General features: G+C 46.4%; 1 protein-coding gene across 1 annotated transcript; it reads left to right on the forward strand.

Annotated features, from left to right (window-relative positions):
- Nucleotides 1-262: 262 nt before the first annotated feature.
- Nucleotides 263-23,341, forward strand: RFX7 (regulatory factor X, 7; the record flags this gene model as incomplete). The annotated part of the gene is given in 8 exon segments (XM_010159706.1): nt 263-296; nt 8,349-8,431; nt 9,192-9,323; nt 15,297-15,413; nt 17,752-17,836; nt 18,473-18,680; nt 20,429-20,724; nt 21,671-23,341. Coding segments are annotated over 8 exon segments (2,626 nt in total), but the record flags the coding sequence as incomplete, so codon positions are not given.
- Nucleotides 23,342-23,348: the final 7 nt, after the last annotated feature.

Below are 23,348 nucleotides of genomic sequence, written 5' to 3' on the forward strand. Positions count from 1 at the left end.
ACTTGCAATGATATTTCATTTAGAAAAAAACCCAGTTCTTACATGAAAGAGCAGACCAGCAAGAATTTAACAGTTAAGTTTGGGGCGATTTTCTACGAAAAAAATAGCCGGATGAGTATTCCGCCATAGACTAACAGGATATTTCACAGCGGGAGCTTAAGCCTGTAGTGCGGGGATTAGAAATTCTAAAATGTAATGTTTTTGTCATTGCTGTTTAGATTAATTCAAGATTTCTATTCTCTCTTTCCTCCCTCACGTCTAGCAAAACTGTACAATCTAAAGTGGACTGCATTTTGGTAAGTACAACTCCAGAATGCTTTTTAATATTTAATAGCTGACAGGACCAAAATAGATGGCCCTGGAGGCTGGCGGGGATTGTGAAGCCTTTCCGTAGCAGTGCTTTTAGGTACTGCCACTAAGTGTGAGCAAAATTAGTTTCCGTTGCCGGAAAAATACATGATGTGGGTTTGGTGTTTGTTGCCGTGGAATTATTGGGCTCTCATTGCCAACAACAAGGGGCTACGACTGCCACTTGCAGAACTGTCTGTATAGACGCAGGGCTGCTCCTGTAAGCACGATTTGACTAAATGCAAGATTATGCATGGCACAGATCGGGGCCTGCAGGAAGCTAATTGTGCCTTCAAGTTCCATTGTTCTTTAGGCCTTTAATGACAATGGTTATTGCCTTTGTTGCTGTTCCCTTGAACCAGTTAATTCGTGGCCAGTGCTACACTAAGGAAGGAGCTAGATTGAACCGCGTGTTTGAGCACAACCTGGCAGACTGTTGTCCTGGTCTGTGAAAATCTTGCAGGTGTCATAATTGTCAGATTTATTTATTTATTTATTTATTTTTAAAATCTTGCTAACCTCAAAAGCTGCACACCATCTTGGGTACCTGCCCAGAAGTGTGCAACACTACAGGTCCTGTTAGCTCTGCTGTGCTCCTTAGGACCGAGAGAAGATGTCATTTTTTGAAGAAGGAAAGCCCTTGAAATGCATAAACATCATCTTCCTTGGTGCATTAAAATAGCAGGATCTAGACAGTGGTAGGAGATTGTTTCTGGGAAGCAAATAGCTAGCACTAACTCAGAAAGAAGTTTTATTTGTTTGTTTTTAATAGTGAGCGGGTTGCGAGTTTCTTTAAATCGGAGTCTGAGTTCATAAATCTTAAGACTGGAAGGGACTGCTTATTCTGACTTTCCACCTTCGGCATTTCATCCAGAAATACCAGCGGGTGAGATGAAAAGATGACACAGACAACCATCTGGATACTATCAAATAGAATCTGTTCAGCTGTGTGACTGAGCTAAGTCAGAATACTCCTCAAAGTCACATTATCAAAGGCCAATTCAGATGGCACTGAATTGTCTCTCCTTAAAATACTAATTTATTGTGCTAAATGGTTTAAAGTAAGGTGTATTGCTGTATCACAAGCAAACTTTGGACCCAGTTTTACCTATGCTTAAAATTCTTGGATGCATCCAATAAAATAGCAATGCAAAATATCATTTTTGTCCACTTTATTCCTCACTAGGATTTATGGACACAAAGTAGGTATCTTAAGATCTTAAATTTTTTGTGTGTGAGTTTTCAGTGGCAAAAGGGTAAATTACACTCGTAAAACTCCGAACACCAGTTTTTTTCTTTGGCGAAAAATGGCAAGTGGGTAGGTGTTCCTAAGTAGCACCGGAGAAGGAGTAAACAAGTAGGAGGTTAGCCAGTTATCTGCTTCTTGGAAGTCCGTTTTAAGAAAATGGAATTACACTAGGACTATTCTTGCATGAAATTCCGCAGGTTTGCAGGTACTGAGGTGGGGATTATCGGTTTGTATAAGCCCAGACGTGTCTGGGTCTCAGCCCTTGGGTGGACAAGCTGTTTCTCTGAATAGCGCTCTTGGATGCGAAGCGGTCTCCGTAGCTTGACTTGGAGCGGAGCAGGAGTGTCCTGATGGTCTCATTTTCTGTTCCAGATGCCTCTTTGTCTGTCCCGCTGGTGAGGTCAGAGGAGTGCCGTCAGCAGTGGAAAGGTCGCTCTAGGTTAGCAAAGTAGATCTAATGCTGACCAGGTAGTTTACAAAAAATCCAGGATCAGAATAGTTTCAGGAATTCGGACAAAATGGTTTCTGCCTTTTTACATGCCTCTGGAAAGCTGTGAGCTGCGAGGCAGAATCTGGAAGTGTGTTAGACTGAAAGGCCCTGGCCGTAAGGCTCTAAGAGCTTGTTTGGAGCTTCCTCGCAGGCCTGCCCAGGAGTGTCCCGCAGAAGGGAGAGGAGGGGCTTTGTCAGAGCCGTCCTGGGATGGGGCTCCCAGCTGCCTGCAGAGCCCGGCTCCAAGAGGAGGGGCACATGGCAACCTTTCCTGAATGTGCACGTTCTTCCCTGTTGGATCCAGATAGAAACCTTTTCAGGGCCTTGGAATCAGTCTCATGAAGCGTAAAGGGACAGTGTTTGTCCCTTGTGTCTTTTCTGTAAGCAGGCGATTTGGGACTAGCTTTCAGTTACGCCGGGAGGTGCTGGTGGTACCTCAAAGCGTTTGAACTTGGATCCGTTTGCTAGCAATGTGGAAAGGCAGTAGTAGGGAAAAATCAGCCTACGCTTGTTGCCATTGGTGTTTGGTAGCATCAGTCGCGGCCGCAGTGTGCGGAGCCTCGCACGGGTGCTCTCAGCATAGGAAGAAGCAGCAGAGATGATGGCAGTCGTCTTTGTTGTGGAGGTAGCTAGCAGCAGAGGCCTATGGAAAACAGCCAGTGTAAGGGCACTGGGACTGCAATTACTCATGTGAGAGAGCAAAGTTGTCTGCCTTTCGCTTGTTATACTGCACCGCTTGCATTGACATACTGTCAGTTTCTGGAAGATCACAAGAAAATCATTGTATGCTGTGCAGTCCAAAAAATATAATTAGCAAGAATTGTGGTGTAAACAGCCATTAAAAATTCATTATAACATCTTTTTAACTGTAGTAAACATGTCTAGCAGTAGATTCTCTTATGACTTCACTTGTTATATTTGTTGCCACATGCTAAGTGAACTCTTGAACCTGATTTTTAAAACGGTGTGCTCCATACAGTCACTCTGCAAGAAGGTTAAGGTTTTTCCTTAGTCCTCCGAAAAGAGGTCGGTGCTGGTGAGAGGGTGCTGGGTCGATGGCCAAGAAAACCAAAGCTGATGGCTGGAGCAGTTACAGCCTGTAAGATCTGTCGAAGCCGTACGCCTCGGTCCTGCCGCGGAGGAGGCGGTGGCTTGTCGTCTTAGCCCTGCAGGAGACACGCAGAAACCCCGTGAAGCTTGGGCAGCTGTGCTTGGACCCTGCCACTGCAAAGCTGCGTGTGTTTTTAGGGCTTGTTTGGAATATTTAGCACCTGAAATATGTTTCTGCTGCTGTTCAGATAAAGCATACCAGATGTATTTATTAGCAGCTTTTTAGAATAATGGGCTCTGTTTCAAGGAGTAGCTGTTTTCTGTCTTGATCGTGTTTCCAGCAAACCATCTGACCTTGAGCAAATTATTTAACCTTAGCTTTTGTGTCTCTGTTCGCAAAGTGGGGAGATGATTGCTTGACTACTTCACTATTCTTAGTCTGGCTGTTAATAGATGTTTGTTCTGCTGAAGTAAGATGAGTTTCGGAACTGGTGTGCCAGTAGGCGCGAGGTGCATTGCCATGGCACAGCCCTCTTCCCTTCCGTCAGTCTAGTTATCTATGAATACGGAGGGGGTGGAAAGAAACATTCAGGTGGGTCCATGCTCGCTGGAATGGTAGTCTTGCAGAAAGCTTGCAGCAGTGCCCCTGGCCTCAGCTCCTCTTCTCCAGAACTGGAGAACAGAAATAACCATATTTCTGCCTTTGTTGTGGAAATACGGAATAGTTTACATTTGAACGCAAGTTTTCACTCTGTTCGTTAGGGAAGTTGTAATTGTTCTGTAGTAGATTGTTCCTCTATCTTATTTCATGTTTGGCCTGATTAAATATTTTCTTCTTTAAAACAATCCAGACAAAGCACATTCCCTGGAGTTTTCCCATGCTGATCCCTTTTGACAAAGTGAGGATGAAACTTCTGTAATGTTTGTGACCTGACAGCAGGTCAGCAGCCAGAGAAAACCAGAAAGACCGATCCACCAAGATCAGAAAACCGTAAATGATACTCTGTGATCCCAGGGATGCACGAAACCTCTAGGTTCTCCGGTTCAAGCAGGAACATGAATAAACTCATGTTTGCTATAACACGGCTGAAGTCCTGAAGCACGTTCTGTGTTGGACTGGGCTTTGTCTCTTTGTGCTGTGAAAGGTTTTGGTGTCTAGTCAGTGTCGCTTAGAATGGAACCAGATGTCAAAACCTGCTATTTAAATTTTTTAAAAAACCCAAACCAACCACAGCATTTTGGCCACCCTGGCTTAATTCCCAGCCGAGACCCTTGTCTTCTGTATTTCTTAGGCAGCAAGGACAGATTGATTTGGATCGGATCTGTGTGGCCACTGACAACACAAATGTAAATGGATTTATGGTTTAGTTTGTTTGCTATGCATTTTGTGCATGTCTTTAGTGAACTATCTATATTTGGTAACTGTCAAAACAAAGATGTCAGAGATTTCTGCTCCTTTATATGTTACTGAAAGTCTTTGCTTAGCTGTGACTTGAGGTTCCTAATTTTTTGTCCTTAGTTTTTCTGTCTTAGAATATAAGATCACTTATATTTTGAGTATTTATGGTTTTTGGCTAAATTGAAGCCAAGTTGTGAAAATAAGTATGAACACTGCTTGCTCCCCATCTTCTTTGAATCGTCCTGTATTTAATGTGGCTTCGGTAACAGGAGATAAATATGATGTATGGAAACGAAGGGTAACAGAGTTGGGACTTTGCAATGACTTTACGCCTCAGTCCTGCAAGCAGGTTGGCGTAGCTAAAGCATGTTTCTAATGCAGCTTCAAGAAACATGGTTTATAAATAGCCTTTGGAGAATCAGTCTTCATCTGATTTGATAGAACCAGTCAATCAAGGTCAGGAGACTTCAAGCAAAATTTTTACTTAGATCCTTTTAAGTAGCAGAAGAGGATTCCCCAGACACTTGACATTCTGTGTGGGTTTTAAAACTACTGTAGCGTAAGCTTTAACGGGCTACGCAAAGGGGAGTTTGCCCGAGATGATGCCAGTCCTCTAGATGCTGTCACTGTTTTCTGCTCTATTGACCTATTTTTTCCCACACTATTGCCCTGTTTGGGGGGTGCTGGTGGAGAAAATTTATAGTATATTTTGAGTTGTTTATTTTTATTCATTCCCATATGCATCCAGCTTAGCACCAAGAAAAAATCAGGATGAATGAACATTTTTCTTAGCTGTAGACAGTAGGCTAGCTGAAATGTTCCTCCACTTTCCCCAATTCTTTTCTGATTGCATCAAGAAATTTGAAAGTTTTGATACTTTGAGCAGTTGCAGTAGCTGTTACTGCTGAATTCAGCAGACCTTCAGCACTGAGAACTGGTGGATGTCAGCTGAAGCTGAGAAGAGATTGCCCTTACTGAGGTTGTAAACCAAGTTTTGAGAGTTTTATAAACGTTTGGAGAAAACAGCCTGAACAAAATGTCGTGTTAAACAAATTTTTAAACTAAACAAAACCAAACATGATGTTTTCTGAATCTGCTTTCACTGACGGTCAGACTCCATCCCTTTGCTGCCACTTCTTCAGTTCTAAGATGATTTTCTCTAAATAGATTCAGTCTTATCTAATAAGCTTAGGTTTATCTAATTATCACCAGGTAGGATTACCTCCCTGAACTGCCTGTGACTCCTGGCTGCGTGTTAACTCTCCTTTTCCAAGGAGGCCCTGCCTCCCCAGGGCTTCCCCGCAGCCGTCAGCAGAGGAGCAGTGCAGAGGGTGCTCTCTGGGGCCAGGCATGGAGAGGAGTGGGTTTGGGGAGAAAACGGTGAGGTCACAGCACTGTCCAGCTGCTGAGGGTGTGAGAAAGCCATAATCCTCGGCTGCCTCAGCTCTAGGGATGTATTTCTGCTGATGAGAGGGTTGCCATCTTGCTCCCATCCTTCAGAAGAGGCTCTGCTGATGTAACCCCAGCTAAATTTTTTTCTCTGCACATACATCATTGCTTTTTTGGTTGGTTGGTTTTGGTTTTTAAGTGGGGAGTTTGATGGCCAAGGCCTGTGCCGCAGAGCCTCCCTGGCCCAGGCAGGGCCCTTCCTTCTGCCAGGACACAGCACAGGTCGCTTCAGCTGCAGCGGGCCCTTGAGGCAACTTGAGTGTTTTTGCCGAAAGGTTTGTGGTTTCTTCTAAAACCTTGCCCTTTGTGTTGCCCTCTGGCACGTTAGATGTGGAAGGGAGAGGTGGGCGTCCGCCCCGGTGTCAGAGTCATCGGGAGGCTTTCTGGTTTTGTTTTGCCCAGAATGCCTTTGCCACGTGGATTAGCACTTAGCGTGCGAGGTAACCTCACCCGAACCGTGTCCCTTGGTGTGTGCTGCTTTGGCACTCGCCATTTAAAACAAAAAGCAGCTGAGCTCCTCGAGGAGGAGGAGGGCTCGTAACCAAGTGCAGACTTTCTTGCAGCTAAATTTCTATCATTTCAGTTTAAAACAAAAAGCAGCCGAGCTCCTCGAGGAGGAGGAGGAGGGCTCATAACCAAGTGCAGACTTCCTTGCAGCTAAATTTCTATCATTTCATCAATAAATGATTAACTATCTGTAAATTCTTTCTTTGAAGAACGTTGATTTTGTCAATACTGGGTTTGTTGGAGGCAAACCCACAGTCCAAATGCGGTGATTTATGCAGAGAAGGAAGAACAGAGAATTCGACAAAATGCACCCGTTAAGGAACACCTCCCTGGATATTTGGTGGTCTAAGCACCACTGCTGTGTAAGCTGCTCTACAGCCGTGCAGAAATCGCTGTCAGCAAATTTCAGGAGTTTGTCAGAGGAAAAAAAACCCAAGTGTTGTGGTTTGCAGCTTATAAAAGCAACAAATGCAGTGTCTGTTACCTGGCTGCTGCTGGCAGCGTCCCTCTTGGCTCCGAGAGCCTCTGTCGCATCGCTGGTGGCCCAGTTCTGGGGAGCAGTTTTGCGGTGGGTTCAGCGGCTGGGACTGAGGAGCCCCCATGCTCTCCCAGCACCCTCCCTCTGCCGGCACGTCCTGCCGGAGGCAGAGCCTGGCATCGGGGAGGGGACCCGTGCGTGGGGTGCAAAGCCCGTGGGGAGGGGGCTCACCTCTCTAGTGCTGCTGTTAATCTTGTGCCACGTGGAGTGAGGTGGGTCTGGGCATGGCTGGGGCGGGCAGGCAGCCCCGGTTTGAGGTGAACCTTAGGTTTTTAGTTTTCTTGCTCTCTGTTGTGTGCGTTGCTGAAGTAAATGGCCAGGTCCCACTGCCCGTCAGTCCTGCTTTCTTCTCATTCTTTTGGCAAAGGTTACATTGGCAGGAAGACAGCAGTAAAGGAGAAGAGAATTCACTGTAACCCAAAAGCTGTCTTCTGGCTTAAAAAGGGATCGTGGGAGCCTGACGCTGTAGTGGTGGTGCACCACCTCGCGCATTGCTTCTGCAGCATCTTCCTGACAGAGAACCCGTTTGCTCCTTGCTGCGTGGCTCTGCTCCCGCTGCTGCTGAGCAGGCCTGAGCGCGTTACCACAGCTGATTTTCCTCGTGTCTCGGAGTCCGTGCAGCTGGTGTCAGAGGAGCACAAGCTGGTTCCTGAGTAGCAATCTCTGTTAGCTTACACAAGGCAGAACTCCCCATTGTGTCTGATCCTCAGCTGGGATCCTGAGGAGGAGCCTGGCATCCCTGCATTAATGGAATGGCTTGTCTTCAGTGCCTGTGCAGTAACTCTGCTTTCCAAAGGGAACAAAACAATGCATATGTGTACAGGTAGATTTTAACATGTCTTCCCTGAAGTCTGTGACGCTTAACTTTTCATGTACCGTGGATGACAGGGTCAGGGCTGACATCTTGTGTTGTTACAGCATTGCTGGGTTTTGATGCTGCCTTCTCAGAGGTGCTTCATGCGTGCTCAGAGAAGATAAAGCTTCTTGTGTTACATGTCTGGTTACAGCAGTGACACGTTACTGACATTTTTCCAGGTGCTGCTTTTGTTGCATATAGATTTTGTAATGGTGACCGGCGTTTTCTAATGTGTGATGGTGTGTAGATAAGAGAAGCACATTTCTAGTCCCAGAGTGCTCATGCTCACATTCTTTCACATAAGTAAATACTGTCTTGTTTAAAACTACATTATCTCAGAATACACTGTCAGATAACAGTTTTTAGCTGTCAAGCTCAACTCTTATTGTTTGCTTTTTCTCCCTCTGTCCCTCCCTGTTTTGTTTTGTTTTGTTTTTTAACCAAAACACCTTTGTTACGTAGCAAGAAGTTGAGAAGTTTACAGACCTAGAGAAACTCTACCTCTACCTTCAGCTGCCTTCGGGTCCCAACAATGGAGACAAAAGGTACGTGTGTGCGTGTGTGTGAACGTGAGCAGCTCCTACCGAAAACTTACTTTGCTTCCTGTGGCTCTTACCTGCTGAGGGGCTGTGCACATGATGTGGTCGGTAGCAGAAGCAGCTGTAATTAAACATTAAGGACTCGTCCTGAAGATGGGGAGTTTTTAGACTTTTGAATCTTTAGTGCACGAATTAGCCTGTAAATATAAACCTCCTAAAATGCAAGAGTCATCAGGGAGAGTCTTTTGCAGCTTCAGTGGGATCATTCCTTTGCTTTTTATGTAGGAAGTGATAATACAGCAACACAACTGTGATGGTGGGGGTAAGAAGGCACTACTGATATGTCTAGTGATGTTTGTTTGACTAAATGAGGATGTAGAAAACCAACTTGCTGGTCACAACATCACGAAACGAGGGTGTGTTCCCAGTGGGATGGTTGTAGGCAGACAGGTGCCTGCAGGAAGAACTCTGAGCATCTCCTGGGCAAGCTGGCTCTTTCCAAAGGGCAGCCGGCAAACGGTCAGTAAGGAACAATAAATTTAGGAGGGGAAGTAGGTGAACTCTCACCCATCCCTGTCTACTTCGGGCTGTATATCAGTCAGGAGCTGGAGTGTGGAGACTGTTAAATTGTAGGTGAAAGAGGGAGATAATGGCTGCCCCCACCTCAAGGAACAGCTAAATGTGTGAGGTCCTGGCCCTTATTGTTCTTGGTGTCTGTGTAGGCAGCTACTAAGTGTTGTAACTGAGGAGCAGCTATGGAGCGAAGTCCTTATTAGCCCTGCTTCACCTGGTCATCCAGCCGTGCCCAGCAGATGCACGCCTTCTCGTGGATACGGAACACCTTGGAAGAGCATCCTGAGACCTCCCTTCCCAAGCAGGAGGTTTATGATGAATACAAGTGAGTGCTCCCAGACCTATGGCTTTAGCCAGTGTGGGTAGTTCTGTGACAGCAGCTCTACAGGCGCTGCGCTGCAGTGCCGGTGCTTGTAGCGGAACAAGGCCTTATCTACTAGCCTGCCTGGGAAGATGCTAGCTACAGTCAGCTAACTGCACTCAGGATACGAAGATAAGGCTGTGTCAGATTGTGCGCTGCGTATGCTGAAGGAGAGGTACAGATATCTCTTACCAAGTAAATATCTGTATGAATATTGCTTTTGTTCTGGGGACAGGGCAGCACAGGTAAAAAGCAGCAGTTACTGTCTTTGAGTACGGTTTGGTCTGCTTATGTGTGCCTATGTGTATGGCTCTACATAGAGGGGTTGAACTCTTCCTCCTGGAAACACAGCTCTTTTGCACGTAAGACCTAGCCCATCCCACCTTTCTTTGCAGAATAATGCATAAATATTGGCCCTTCCTGCAGCAAACCTGATTTCTGGAGAGGCACAGCGTGTCTGAATATGTATGAAACCAGTAACCAAGGCGGCTGTGAGTGCGTTGTCAGGTCTCAAAGCGACCGTGTAACGAGGAGGCGATTAGAAGCGAGGGAGAGGGAGCTGGCTGACGGAAGTTGGATTTGAATTCATTTACGGAACATTCCCCACGGGGCGGGGGGGAATCATCCTCAGCTCAGTTGCCTGAAGATGAATAACAGATTTATGATCTGGTACGAATATTTCCATAATCCACACGATTGCAGCAGTTTGCAACAAGCCGAGTCCCTTCACCCCCTCAGTGCCTACTGGATCCAGTCCTTAGTAATTGTTGTTGCAGGGTTGCCTTCTGCAATACCTCCTTTTAATTAACTCTCTCTGGTCAAGTTTTTTACCCTGGCTGAGCTGAAACATGATGGCATTCGCTTGCCTGGGGTTGATAAACATGCACACACCTAGTTCTGAAATCTGGCCCCGGACTGGAGCGGTGACGCAGCCTGGAAACATAGCCAATGGCACAGACGTGCCGGGGTGGCCAATCCCCGAGCAGCAGCCGCTCGCGCAGACACGGCAACAGCGGCAGCTGCTGTGCGGGAGAGAGATGGAAGCGTTATTCTTAAATATATTTCTTATTTAATAATTTATGGCCTGCTTCAGCAACAAATCTGCTTGGCTTCCATGCTGTGCCAAGCTGCAGATGCCCGGAAAAATCATCATCTACAGATTGTGGAGTGTGAAATTTGGATGGCTTTTGTATGTAGCTGCATCAAGTATTTGTATATTGTATTTTTTCCCCTAACAAAATAAGGGTGGTAAGCAAATATTCAGGAAAATATCAAATGTTTGGAATCTGTTCTCCTTTGAAAGCATCTGTTCTGTTTTTAAAACGTTCAGTGTCTTTGAATATTTCCATGAGTTATTCTTGCACACCAAAGGAAGAGTGGTCTTGGAGTGGGAGGTGGGGAACAGGCATAGAAATAGAGAAGAGAGTTTTGATAAGTCAGTTTTCTTTACCGAAGGGCGTTAAGGCCTCTCAAAACTCTGGAGTATTAACAAGTTACCATTTCTCTCCTCTGCGTGCAAAAATAGATGTTGCATGAGCTCACAGTGAGCAAGCTTATGCGTCCTGCAGGTGTAAATCAAGGTTACGAGGCTTCAGAAGAGCGCTGCGTCGCGCCAGCATCTCAATTCTGCTGTCAGTTTTGGTCACGATAAATGTTGCAAGACTACTGGGCTTCTGCATCACCTTTCCTGTGGGTTTTTTCCTCTGAGGAGGGAAAGACACAAGTTTGCATGCCACCCAAGTTCACCACTGGCAAGTGTTGATAGCGTTTCCAGTTCCTCCACGTTTCAGTAGCCTTTTGTCGCTGGGCTTATTCAACACAGTGACTCTTCTGTTTTCTTACTCTTCTGTTTAACTGTGAATTCGTGGCTCTTATTTGGATAGAAGTGGATGGATTTGTCTCCCTTTTGAAAGGGATAAATAAATGAGAAATGCATCGTAATGTGAGGCAGTAGCACTTGGAAGGTGGAGAGCTTGCAGCTGAATTTCAGGACGGAGGAAGATGAACGGTAGTTCACCTCGTTGATGCTGTGATGCCGCTTGCACTGGGGGAATACGTTGGACTGTTAGGAGCCATGTTTCTGTTGGGCGCACGTGGTTTTTCTGCTGGCTTCCTGTGGGAGTTTTGGGGAATACAGTCTGGAAAATACGGGAACCCGTGGGGAGCTGCCTAACATGTTATCTAGCCTGCAGAGAATAGATGCTGCTTCCCATCAAACCATTGCAGTGTTTTCCTGTCAGTCAGTTTTGTTTGGGTAGCTTCTCCCTGTTAGTAAACACTGTTCTGGAGGCGGACGGCTGTAGGTTTAGCCGAGTGTAGAGAATTAGGATTTTGAGTCTAAGCGTGGTCCCACAGTGTTTATGCAGACAAAATCCCTGTTTGCCCGCACAATGATTTGTTGAGCCTTCGGTAAACACTCGGGTCCTCTTACCTTGCTTCCACCTCAGTGATGCAAGGAGAGAAGGTGATTCGTACTTAAGTTTGGTGCCCATCAGATTCACTTGATACGCTTAATACAGATTAGGAGGTCTTTGAGTCAGCCTGTATCCCTTTCCTTTAGCCTGTAAATCATTAATCCTTGCTTTACTGGCTGCGGGGCCACTTGGTGCCACCTGAGGCGTAGATAATGTGCTCTAAGTGTTAAGGATGTTAACCAACGAGTTAGAAGGGGGATATGCAGAAGGCTGCACAGAAGAGGGCCTAGGTATAGGAAAACCATGTCTGTTAAACAAGGAGAAGACACAAGGTACATTCTGATCTGGTTTGGTAGCACTTAACCGGTGCTTTGATGTAAACCTCCCAGATGGGAACAGGATGGGACCTGTGGCGTTGTGAGGTCCAGTCCTCTGGCATAGCAACTACCTATATATTCCTTTTAAAAGCCAATCAAACTCCATCTAAAGCAGTTGTTTCCCACCTCTGCTGCTGCTCTTGGGAATCTGACCTGCAATTTCATTTTTCTGATGGTTTTCAAACATCTGGTTTCCATCCTAGCTGATTTTTAGGACTCATTTCTGTGAACTCATTGTTCATCACCTTAGTGAGAGCCTGCCTCTTCCGAAGGTGATTTGCTCTAACCCCTTTTTAGAGACCAGTTAATTTGCTCAATTGGATAAGCCAAGATCTTTGTGTCATTTCATGCAATAGATTCTTTATCATTTGCTGTGCGTAATGGTTTTTCTGCCCAGCAAGCTGGGCTGCACAGTCTGTCTGTCTTCACGGGCTTTTTGGTTCATCTTTTTTGTGGTTTCATTCGGGTGCACTCCCAGTGCATTTTATGTCTTGAGTATATTTAATTTGAAGATCTTGCCAAAAAAAAAAAAGGCCTTTTCTCCTTATCCTGTCCCCTTAGAGTAGGGGAGCTCTGCACAAAGGAACGTAAGCAACTGCGTGTCCATTGTCATTCCTGTCTCTGCATAGACCTTCCCTCCCCCATCTGTTTCCCAGCCACCCTTCAGATAAGCTCCTGGGCTCAGCGACGTGCCAAGAGTGCAAGTAGCAGAGAGAAGAGCTTGAGGGAAGAGACTCCCTGGTACGTCTTGTCAAGTCGATGAGAGACCACAGACGGACATGGAGGGTTCTCGGCCGAGCCGGGAGGAGGAGGGGCCATATGGGATGATCTGTCTGAAAACTGAAATTACATGATGGTAATAATAATAGCTCAGAAATCACAAGCCTGCAGGAGCTGGCAGTGTGGGTATGAGGGGACCGTGTAACTCTGTGTTTTGCTGCTAGCGGTAATTGTCTTGAAACAGATGTGCTAGACCTGAATGGATTGTTTTGCCTTTTTTATTTATTTCTCCTAGAGGGGGAACAACTTAAACTTTAAAGGTGATTGACTGGTAGGTCCCTAATCCTGTAGTTTTGCCAGGTAATTTTTTTTTATTTTTGTTTTGCTGACATTGAATTTCAGACCAAGATACTGACTGTGGTAGGGAAATTCAGAGAGCCCTCCTTTGCGTACCAGTTGAGACTTAAGGTCCTGTAATCAGCATCAGTAGGTAACAAAGATCCACCTTTTAGGGATTTTCAGAGTAAGGTGGACCCTGACAAGATGCAGAGGGGAAAAAAGGGTGCACGGAGGTGTAGCCATGACACGTAAAGCGACATCTGATTCCGAAGAGGGTGCAGTGAGGCAGAAGCATTCTTCTGTGTGAACTTCAGCCAGGCATGCCCAGAACCCAGATTCTGTGACTGACATGCAGTCAAATGAACTATGTTAGTACATAAGTGGGTTAAAAACCTTTCTGATGTCCTGTACACACACTAGACTGATGTCAGACTGCAACCTGGCTTGGACAGGGTGGCCCTGTAGCTGGGGGAAAGGGATGCTCACAAGCTCTGCAGGGAAAGGTCAGAACCAAATAGCTTAAAACTTGCTGTTTATGGTCATCACAGTCACATTGGTGGTGGTGCTTTCCAAGTGGAGGATGCATACACACAGCTAAGGTAAAAGCAGCAGATACTTGCTCTGTAATAACTAATGTTTTCACAGAGAAAACAAATGCAGTGCAAGTATCTCAAGAAATATATACTGCTTTCTCCAGAGCTGCAGTTTTCAGAGAACACTGGTCGTCTTGGATGCAGATGCCATTCCTGATTGTGACTGGTTTTGTTAGGTGATGCTGGGCATGGAACATCTGTTTCAGGATTACTGCTTTCTTCTTTCTTCCTTCCCACCTTCCTTTGCGAGCAGAGGTTTGTTTGCATATACGTACCTGATCAGAGCAGCAGGCAGCGTGGCGTGTGAAGCTGTTGTTCTGCTCTCTTTGCAGACCCGTGTGCAGTCACCTCTTCTTTTCAGAGGCAGGGTGTTGTCCTGTATGGCTGGCAGAAAAGAAGTCACTGCGATCTGGTGCAGGCTCTGTCTTCAGGAAATCAGAACGAGAAAGCTTTAAGGGCATGTTTTGGGCCGCGGCGCATTAACGTCTGGGAAATGCCACAAGAGTCTGGAAGAAAAGGCAATATGGCATTCATCCCTTCTGTGCAGCCTTAAGCCCTTGCTGCGTGAGGTGAACCTTCCAGAGCACTGCCCAGTTTTCTCCTTCCAGAACATTCACGTTTTGCAGTAAAATCCAGGATTCCTGTTCTCTGCATAAGGAGATATTTAAAAATATCACAGATGTTGAAACAAAATCCCTTTTGCTGTTTTTGAGCACCGAATGCCCATTTTACTAGATTAAGTGAACTTAGCAAAGTCATTACCTTTTGTCGCTTTACTCCCCTGCATCATCAGGTTGTACACTCAGTCGCACAAGGATCTGCATTTGCCGAGGCAGTTGAAGTCTTGTTAATTTAGGACTGTTAATGGATATAAGGATGCCTGTAATTAAGGAGCTCTCGTAGTTCAGTAGAAGTACAGTGGTAAAAGGAGGAGGTCCTCAGCACATGTTTCTGTTACCCCTGCGCCGGTTCCCCGGGAAGGTGTCTTAGGACATTCAGTTGTGTTCAGCTCTATAAAATTGAGGTTATGTGGGCAGAATATTTCCCTGGACACTGACAAATCTCTTGCCTACTGCTTTTCAAATATTTCTGCAGGACTGCAGGCCTTACCACACTGGAGATGTGCTTCTGGCCACAACAATGCCTCTGCTCTTGTTAGGGCCTAAAATAAGGGAATTGAAACATACGCTTCAGACTAAGTTGTGGAGTAAAATCTTAACCGTGCTCCGGATAGTGCCACTACTTGTCCTGTCTCCGCATGACTTGTCTTTGAACTCAGTAGAGAACAAGGCAAAAAACTATGGTATTAATAGTTCTGTTTATACATTTTTAATGTATTCGGTTCGTTGTGGATAGCTTCATTAATGTTAAATGTGGTTCTAAATATGGATGGGTGTAAGTGTTTCCTTTTGAAAACCTTCCATGGAGTCTAGCATGCAGGCTGGCCTCTCCTACTAACTCAGAATCCATTCACGCTCCCTTTCTCTGTTGCAGGAGCTATTGTGACAATCTCGGCTACCACCCGTTAAGTGCTGCTGACTTTGGAAAGATCATGAAAAACGTCTTTCCGAACATGAAGGCCCGTCGTCTAGGCACAAGAGGCAAATCGAAATATCCTTTGCTAGAGCGCTTCTCAGTAACAGCTTCTGCACTTGCCCGAAGACCTGTTGCAGTGGCGTAACTACCAGCTAAATGCAGACGTAACGTCAAATGAAAAATGTGGGCGCTTTCCCGACGTTCTTTAAAAATTATTGATCGCAGTAGTGTTGGGTTGCAGGATTTAACTTCAGAAACGAAGACTTCAGTTTAGGTTCTGACGCTCAGTTGTCACAGCAGCGAGGAATCAAAGAAGCTTTGTCATTTAGTGCACGGGGAGATACTGGAATAAAGGACCTTGCCTTACATGTGTGCAGTAACTGGTATTTTACTGGTAGCACAGCTCAGAGTTACCAGAACACTTCTTGTTTTCATACTGTGCTTGTGCACACCTGTGCCCAAAGTTGGAACGCGCTTCCTTCCCTCCTTCCCTCTGGTAGAGAAATAGTCCATCGCAGAGGGCGTGCAAAAACACATCCCCGTGTAGTTGTAACTTAATACAAACCTTAGAGTACCTAAAAAACTGATGGTGTCATAGTGTAACTAGGCGTAGTTGTAACAGGCAGAACTATACCCAGTTAGATCTCGGGACAGATTAGAGAAGCAGTTAATAGGCAGCCACCGGGAAGAACTTTGGGGCAAATGCTGTGCAAGATTCTGCTCGTACCGCTGGTGGTTCTGCTGCTTCAGTGCAGGGGCAAGAAGCTCTGCTAGGAAAGAAAGGCAGTAATCAAGCCTAAAGACTCTTTTCCCAGGCTTTTGTGAGGCTGATCTGTAGTTTGTCTAGCCTTTCGCACGTGGAGGTGTTCCATTAAAAACCAAAAATGGTTAGTGATTTTCAAAGTAAGTGGCTTTTTCATCAGCAAGAACTCTGTCTTTTTTCCAAGCTGAGAACTCCACCTCCCTTGAGAATCCTCAGAGACCGTCATGAAAGTCATGTAATTCCTCCTGGGGCGACTCCTGCTTGGTTCTGACGGGCTGGGCAGGCTGAGCCGCTGCAGTAAGCAGGGGAGGGAGAGCACTGAAAGACCAAAAGGCATCAAGGTGCTTGTAGGCTCTAAATAAAAACTACTCAGAAGAACTGTCAGTAACGCTGGCCTTTGGCACGGTCTGACTTGAGCGCGCATTTACAGAGAGAATGAAATGCTAGCAGCCCGGAATGATGTGTCTTCTACAGGGCAAAAACCTTCCGTGCAGTAGTAACTGGAGCAGTGGTGTCAGTTAAATTGTTTCATAAAACACAACATTTGATTATCTAGCCGAGGAGCCCAAACCTTAGTAGTGACGCTGTGGGTAGAGCTGGAAAGGTGTTAAGGAGAAAATCGTGTGATGTCATTGTAGCTTGACGCAGGGGATCTCTCTCGGCTCCGTTTGCTGTGTTTCTAAATCAGAATGACTAAGACGTGACCTCGCCTTGCACTTGCCCTGATACCTGGCCTCCTTCCAGTTATTTTATGGTAAGGGTGCTCCATCCTGGTTAACGCAGGCAAATGCAGACTCGAGTCTAGGGAAGAGAAATGCAGGCATATTTATGGAATGTGAAAAGTGAGTGATGCTGAAAAGTATTTGTGTGTGACAGCAAAGAGATGGTCTATGATGCTGTAAGGGATGCTCCCAGAGTAACATTGGGGAGAGGAAAAAACCCAATTTGTTTTGAGGCCTAAAAAACCCTCGTGAGTAAGGGTGACGGAGGGAGTATGTTTTGGTGTACTGCTTTGGTGAGATCAGTGTAAGAACACATCTGGGTATTTGTGTCCATATTTTTACGGAAGAACAAATATAGGTGGGAAGAGAGCCACAAAGATTGTGTGAAACCTTAGGAGGAAATGGCCTCATCAGTTACTTTATCTTGTCACGGTCAACTGTCAGTTTGTGGAAGTCCATTAGGAGAAGGTAATGCCAGGAAACTTAGCAAAAAAGAGGCAAAAAAGGACAACTCATAATTAAGTACAAATGAAATTTGGGAGCACACATTTTTAATAGTGATTAACTTCCAAAAATGCTTTCTCCGTCTTGTTTTAGGCCTGGTTTAGGAAGGGGGTTTAGTCCAAATTGATGCTAATGATTTAAATATTGAGTAGCTAATTGAAACTACACTATGTTTAGCGGTTCTTCTGCGTCGTCAGATGAAATTCATCATGCCCAACATCACTTGCTGCTCTGCGTGGATGGAGGAGCCCAGCGACCTGCCCAGGAACCCAGCCCTTTGTAGGCTCTGGAATCTGGCTGGCTCCGAGACTCTTAGTGACAGTAATTCTTAGGTGGGTGGAAAAGCTTCTGAGGGGTATCCGAGGGGTTGTGGCTATCCCCCAACTGACAAGCAGAGATGGTTTGTGCCTTAATTCGTCTTCACATATTGCTACAGTGGACTGAGGAAGAAGGCTTTTGTGCATATGCCAACACTGCCCAACCTGGACTTTCACAAAACTGGAGATGGGGTATAATACATGCTTGCTTATTTATGTGTATTTCTGCAAATTAACATGGAGTATGTTGTCTTTCTGTCTGAAGCCTTCAAGGCGAGGAGCCGTGTTTAAGATTTTTCTTTACGATACTTCTGTTCTGCATCATTGTTTGAAGTTTTTCTGTAAAGCTCAAAACGAAGTGCAGTGCTGTTAAAAAAAAAAAACTGATTTAAGAGGCTATGCAGGCTTCAACGGTGCTGCCTCCCACAAGCTATGTTTGTATAGCTTTTTTTTTTTTTTTTTAAGCCTGTGCTAGGGAAGAGGAACTCCAGGGAAAGGAGCAGTTCGTGGGTAATGCTGACTTGACAAGACTCCGGATGCAGGGACCATCAGTCGTTGGTGGTCCAGATATTAGGATTCTCTCTGTGATTTACTTCCAGAACTATCAGCAGTATATGATGCCTTTGGAAGCAGACAGTAGATTATGTTATAGATGTTTCATTTTAAAGATATTGATGATGTGATCTCATTTTCCCAATTTCATGGAAAAACTGTGAACATACTCAACTCTTTGTGTGTTTCTGATCATCATTTGCACTCTGTTTTGGTTTTGGGGCCTTAATGAACCTTATTAAAGTAACCTTTCCTCCTTTTGTTTGTTTGTTTTAGCTGGATGGGGCAGAGCCGTCTGGGCAGCTGCAAAGTGCTGATGAGGAAGTTGTCTCTGCGGCCTGCCGGCTTGTTTGTGAATGGGCCCAGAAAGTGCTGAGCCAGCCTTTCGATACAGTCTTGGAATTGGCTCGTTTCCTCGTGAAGAGTCACTATATCGGTACCAAGTCAATGGCAGCTTTAACAGTAATGGCAGGGGCACCAGCAGGTAATGAGATGCTCCTGAATGGCGGGAATCGGGGATTGTTTTGTTTGTAAAGAGTAGTAACGCCTTGCTTTGAGGAAGCACTTCCCTTCAGGGCAAGCTTCAAACACTGACTCTGAGCGCTGAGCATGCATTTATGTGGTGGTAGTCCATGTTGCTGCAGACTACTTTGCCTGCTGGTAGTCTGGGTAAAGAGACCTGAAAATAAGCCGTGGTTTCAGGTTTACTGTGTGATTCTCCTATTCCTCTGATGAGGACCCTGGTCCTTTAAAGGACTTGAGGTGAGTAGTTGTGCTGAATCTATGTCCTTGGCTAGATCAGGAGTTGGGTGCTGGTGCAGTGCTGGTCTGTAGACAGACTGCTGGTGTCGCTGTGTTTCTGTCTGATAACTTGCCCTAATTTGGAAACAGTTGTCCTAATTTTTTCTCAAGAGCAAATTTTCTTACGGCATTTCTGATGTGTCAGATGCAAGTGTTCCTGAGCTGGTTGATCAGTACAAACACATCAGCTGCTGGTGTTGTTGATCACATTAGAAATAAGTGATTGAGGGGACATTAAGAAGGACAGGAGAGCCTTGCCTGGGGGCAGTTGTGTGACAGATTCCAGCACTCAATTTCCAGTCTTCGTTAAGAGTTGAGGTAAAGAGAAGACTTACGTTGTGTTTTGCTCCATCAGATGAATTTCTGTTCTATTCAGTCTGTGGGAGGGCTTGTGCATCTACTTTTCTGTTCTTTGTTTCCCTCCTCATGCTGAAAATCGTTTCAAGTGTGGTTTTGTGGCTGTGGGTGAAGTCGGTCACGCAAGTGAAGGATGAGGAGGGAAGTGCTGGTGCACAACATGCCCCCCAGCTTTATTTCTGGGAAGTTCTGCCCAGGCCTGTCAAGCAAAATGTGTTTGGATCAAGGCAAATCTCTTGACTTGAGACAGGCAATTACAAATGGAAGCTGGTGGTCAGGGCGGTAGGTTGGGGTGATCCCTGTCTGAATCGTGTTCGTTCTCCTTCCAGCTCCTTCCTTTGTTGCAGCTTGGAGCTGATGGGTGGCAGCAGCAGGTTTTGCTGCCTGCATGCTCCTTTTTACCTGTCCCTGCTTGGCTTCATTGGTTCTGCATGCTGTGCTGCTAGAAGGAGCGCTAGGGATGTGTACAGCTCTTCCAACTCGTGTAGCTTCTCCCCCGTACTTCCTTCAAGAGACGATGGTTTCCTTCATGGAAAAGGGCGGTTACTTCCAGTGCGTGCCTCTGTGGCTTGTGTAGTAATTTCAGGAGAGGTTCTTTCCAGAATGGCAAATAAAATACTCCCATTGCTCTGTCGCAAGAACTACAGCGTCTCTGTATTAGCTGGGGAAAAAAGCACACTTTTACCCTCAAAGAAGGATTTGTTGAGTTGTTTTCTCAACAAATGGTGATGGATTTTAAAGGTTCACCTAAAACATAGCCGTGGCCCTCTACTGTCAGTTAAATGAAGCGCATCGGTGTTTAGGTGTTGCTGATGCAAAGTTGCGATGGGGGGTGAAACCGTGTGCCAATACATAGTATTTTAGCAGGTAACGCCCCGACAGAGGTTTTGCCACACCTATGGAAATAAACTGAAACACTGAAGAGATGTGAGTGTGAGGCAGGTGGGAGCACCTCCCGGAGGAGGCGTTCCCAGGTTGCTTGTGGACACGCCTGCCGTGTGTTCGGGGTGGTTGGATACAGAAGCTGCACTACGGCAGGCTCGGCATGTCTGATAACTCATCCTTTGTGTTAAGGAATAAAAGGGATCCCCCAGCCGTCGGCTTTTGTACCTACTGCTGAAAGTAATTCCTTTCAACCGCAAGTGAAAACTCTGCCATCTCCTGTTGACGCCAAGCAGCAGCTGCAGCGTAAGATCCAGAAGAAGCAGCAAGAACAGAAACTGCAGTCTCCTTTGCCGGGAGAGTCTCCAGCGAAGAAAACGGACAGCACCGCGACCAATGGCGTGACCAGTATATCCAATGGAAGTCCTGCAATTCTGTCTCCTCCGCCTATTGGCATTGTTGTGGCAGCGGTCCCCAGCCCGATACCGGTAAGGTTCTCCAGCCGCTCTCCCGAGAAACCGCCTTGTGAAGGGGCTGTGCATTGCCAGGAGCTAAGCAGAGGTGTCAGTGGGGTAGAAAAACAGTTTCTGTTCAGAGGTTTGGGTCCCTTGATGCTTTTCTGTTCTGGTGATGGTGTTAACAGCACGGGCGTTGCAGGGTCAGTACAGAGGCAGCGGAATTGTGATCACATAGCGTAGGCCAGGTTCACCTTTGAAGTCGTTGATTCTGGGATCCCAGCTAGCGATAATTAAAGTCGTATGTGGGAATAATGGCCCTTGAGGTGAAGCTTAGCCAGACGAGAGCTGACACCAGTGGCGTGGGTCACTGGGCCCCTCGTGTGGGATCTGCGTTGCCGTTCATTGGCCCAGCGCATTCAGTGACAGCAACAATTTTGTGTTTGCGTGAATGTCTGTTGTGTGAGACGTATTTGTCTTCAGCCACATGCAATTGGTCGGGGAGGGAAGGCTATTTGTTTTTAAGATGTTAGCTGTGTTGTCGATTTCAGTAGGTAAAACAATTTTTCCGCCCGATAGAGAGTTTGTATTTAACTGGCTTTTGAAACCTTAACAATGAGCAGCATTCTGAACACACCCTCGCCTCATCAGCCATGGTACGTCTGTCATTTTGTTCCACGTGGTGAAGGGTTGTGTGAGAACGACCCTTTCATCAGCAGAAGAGCAGGCTGGTGTGTAGACCAGTGCCTCATGCCTTAAAAACAGGCCACACACCTGCCTACGGATCCTTAGGCAGAAGAACGGAAATTGTCTTACGTGTAGTTGAAGAGCTTGCTTTGTTCCAAACTGCCATTCCATAGCTTTGGTGTGTTGAGCTGTGCTGTCCTTCGCCTTTGAAGGGCTCGGGGACGAGGTGGTCTGTGGGCACTGGGGACTTGCTTCTTTCATTGCCACACCTTCTCTTTTTGTCTCTCTCCAGGTGCCAAGGACCAGGCAGTTGGTGACGTCTCCAAGTCCTATGGGATCGTCTGATAGCAAGGTCCTGCCGCTCAACGTTCAGGTGGTCACTCAGCACATGCAATCAGTCAAGCAGTCACCAAAGACTCCCCAGAACGTACCTGCCAGCCCAGTTGGTGACCGCTCTGCCCGGCATCGCTACCCGCAGATTCTCCCGAAGCCAGCAAATACCAGTGCTCTCACCATCCGCTCTCCCACGACGGTGCTCTTCACCAGTAGCCCAATCAAGACTGTTGTGCCAGCTCCACATGTGAATTCCTTAAACGTGGTAAAAATGACAGCAATATCTCTCACCCCCAGCAGCAGTAGCGTGCCCGTCAAACAGACAACTTCAGTTAGCAGTGGTGCGGGAGCAGGGGAAGAAGGGAGGACTGGTCCACAGATCAAAAATGGACCTGTGGTTTCACTTCAGTCTCCAGGATCCAAGCCTAGCGCTGCTGTAGCTGCATCTGCGGTCAAGATCAAAATGGAACCAGAAGCATTGCTGGATGAGAACTTGGTACAGGGCCAGGAGAGCTCTGACGTGTCTAAATCCATAAAGGCAAACCCTGACCTGCCTCCCACTCAACTAATCAATTTTGAGGTTGCAACCTTGAAGGTTTCAGCTGATGATGCCGTGGAGGTAAAACCAGTTAAGGGCTGTGATCAGGGGGCTGAAGAAGCAGGGACCAAATATAAAACACAGTCGAATGAGATCACACCAGTTTTTTCAGCAGGCAATAATCAGAGCACTCCAAAGCTTTCAGTTGCCAGTCAAAACTTGTCCAGCACCAGCATTGGTTCACCTCCCACTGGTGAGTCTACAATTAAAGATAAAACATGCACTAAAAGTCCAAGAAAGCGACAACCTTCTGCGCTTCAGGATTCCCAGGTACCACCTGTAAAGAAACCACTGGTGGACCAGCTTTCAGCTGGTAATGCTGTGGAGGCTCAGCAAGTCAACGGTGTTAAGAAGTCTCCGAAGGTTGGGTCGTTGGCTAACAGTGACGGTGCGGCAGCACTCGCTCAAGGTCCCAGCCAGGTACCGGTACCTGCTGTGGCTGCAGCGAGCTTGGCAACTGACCTGTCTTTGAGCACCAACCTAAACACCAGCGAGTCTGCTTTAGGACAGCAGCTTGCGTCAGCATCATCTCCCGACATAAAAGTGAAATTGGAAGGAAACATGTTTATCATAGAAAATGATTCAAAATCTGATGGCAGCTTCAACCCAAATATGTGGCACCACCTTACCAAACCCTCGGACTTTGCCTCTGTCGGTTGTGAGCAGCAGCAAGATCTCAGTGTTATGACTATCACGGGGCATTCTGGCTCCAGTGACTTGCAGGAGTCGGCGTGGGAGCCGGTGCACTGCGAAGGCGTGCCGCAGGATGCGTACAGCCAGCAGCTACAGAGCCAGATCCAGGACTCCTCCCTGGCTCAAATACAAGCACAGTCTTCAGATCAGTTACCTCTGCAGTCTGAGCTGAAAGAGTTTGAACATACAGTCCCTCAGTCGAACGAGAACTTCTTCTCGTTTGATGACGACCTTACGCAGGACAGCATTGTGGAGGAGCTGGTGCTCATGGAGGAGCAGATGTCCATGAACAACTCTCACCCTTATGGGGGCTGTCTGGGAATGGCACTTCCAAGTCAGGCCGCCG

Source organism: Eurypyga helias, unplaced genomic scaffold (genome assembly GCF_000690775.1).
Source record: "Eurypyga helias isolate BGI_N326 unplaced genomic scaffold, ASM69077v1 scaffold15399, whole genome shotgun sequence".
NCBI classification, from domain to species: Eukaryota; Metazoa; Chordata; class Aves; order Eurypygiformes; family Eurypygidae; genus Eurypyga; species Eurypyga helias.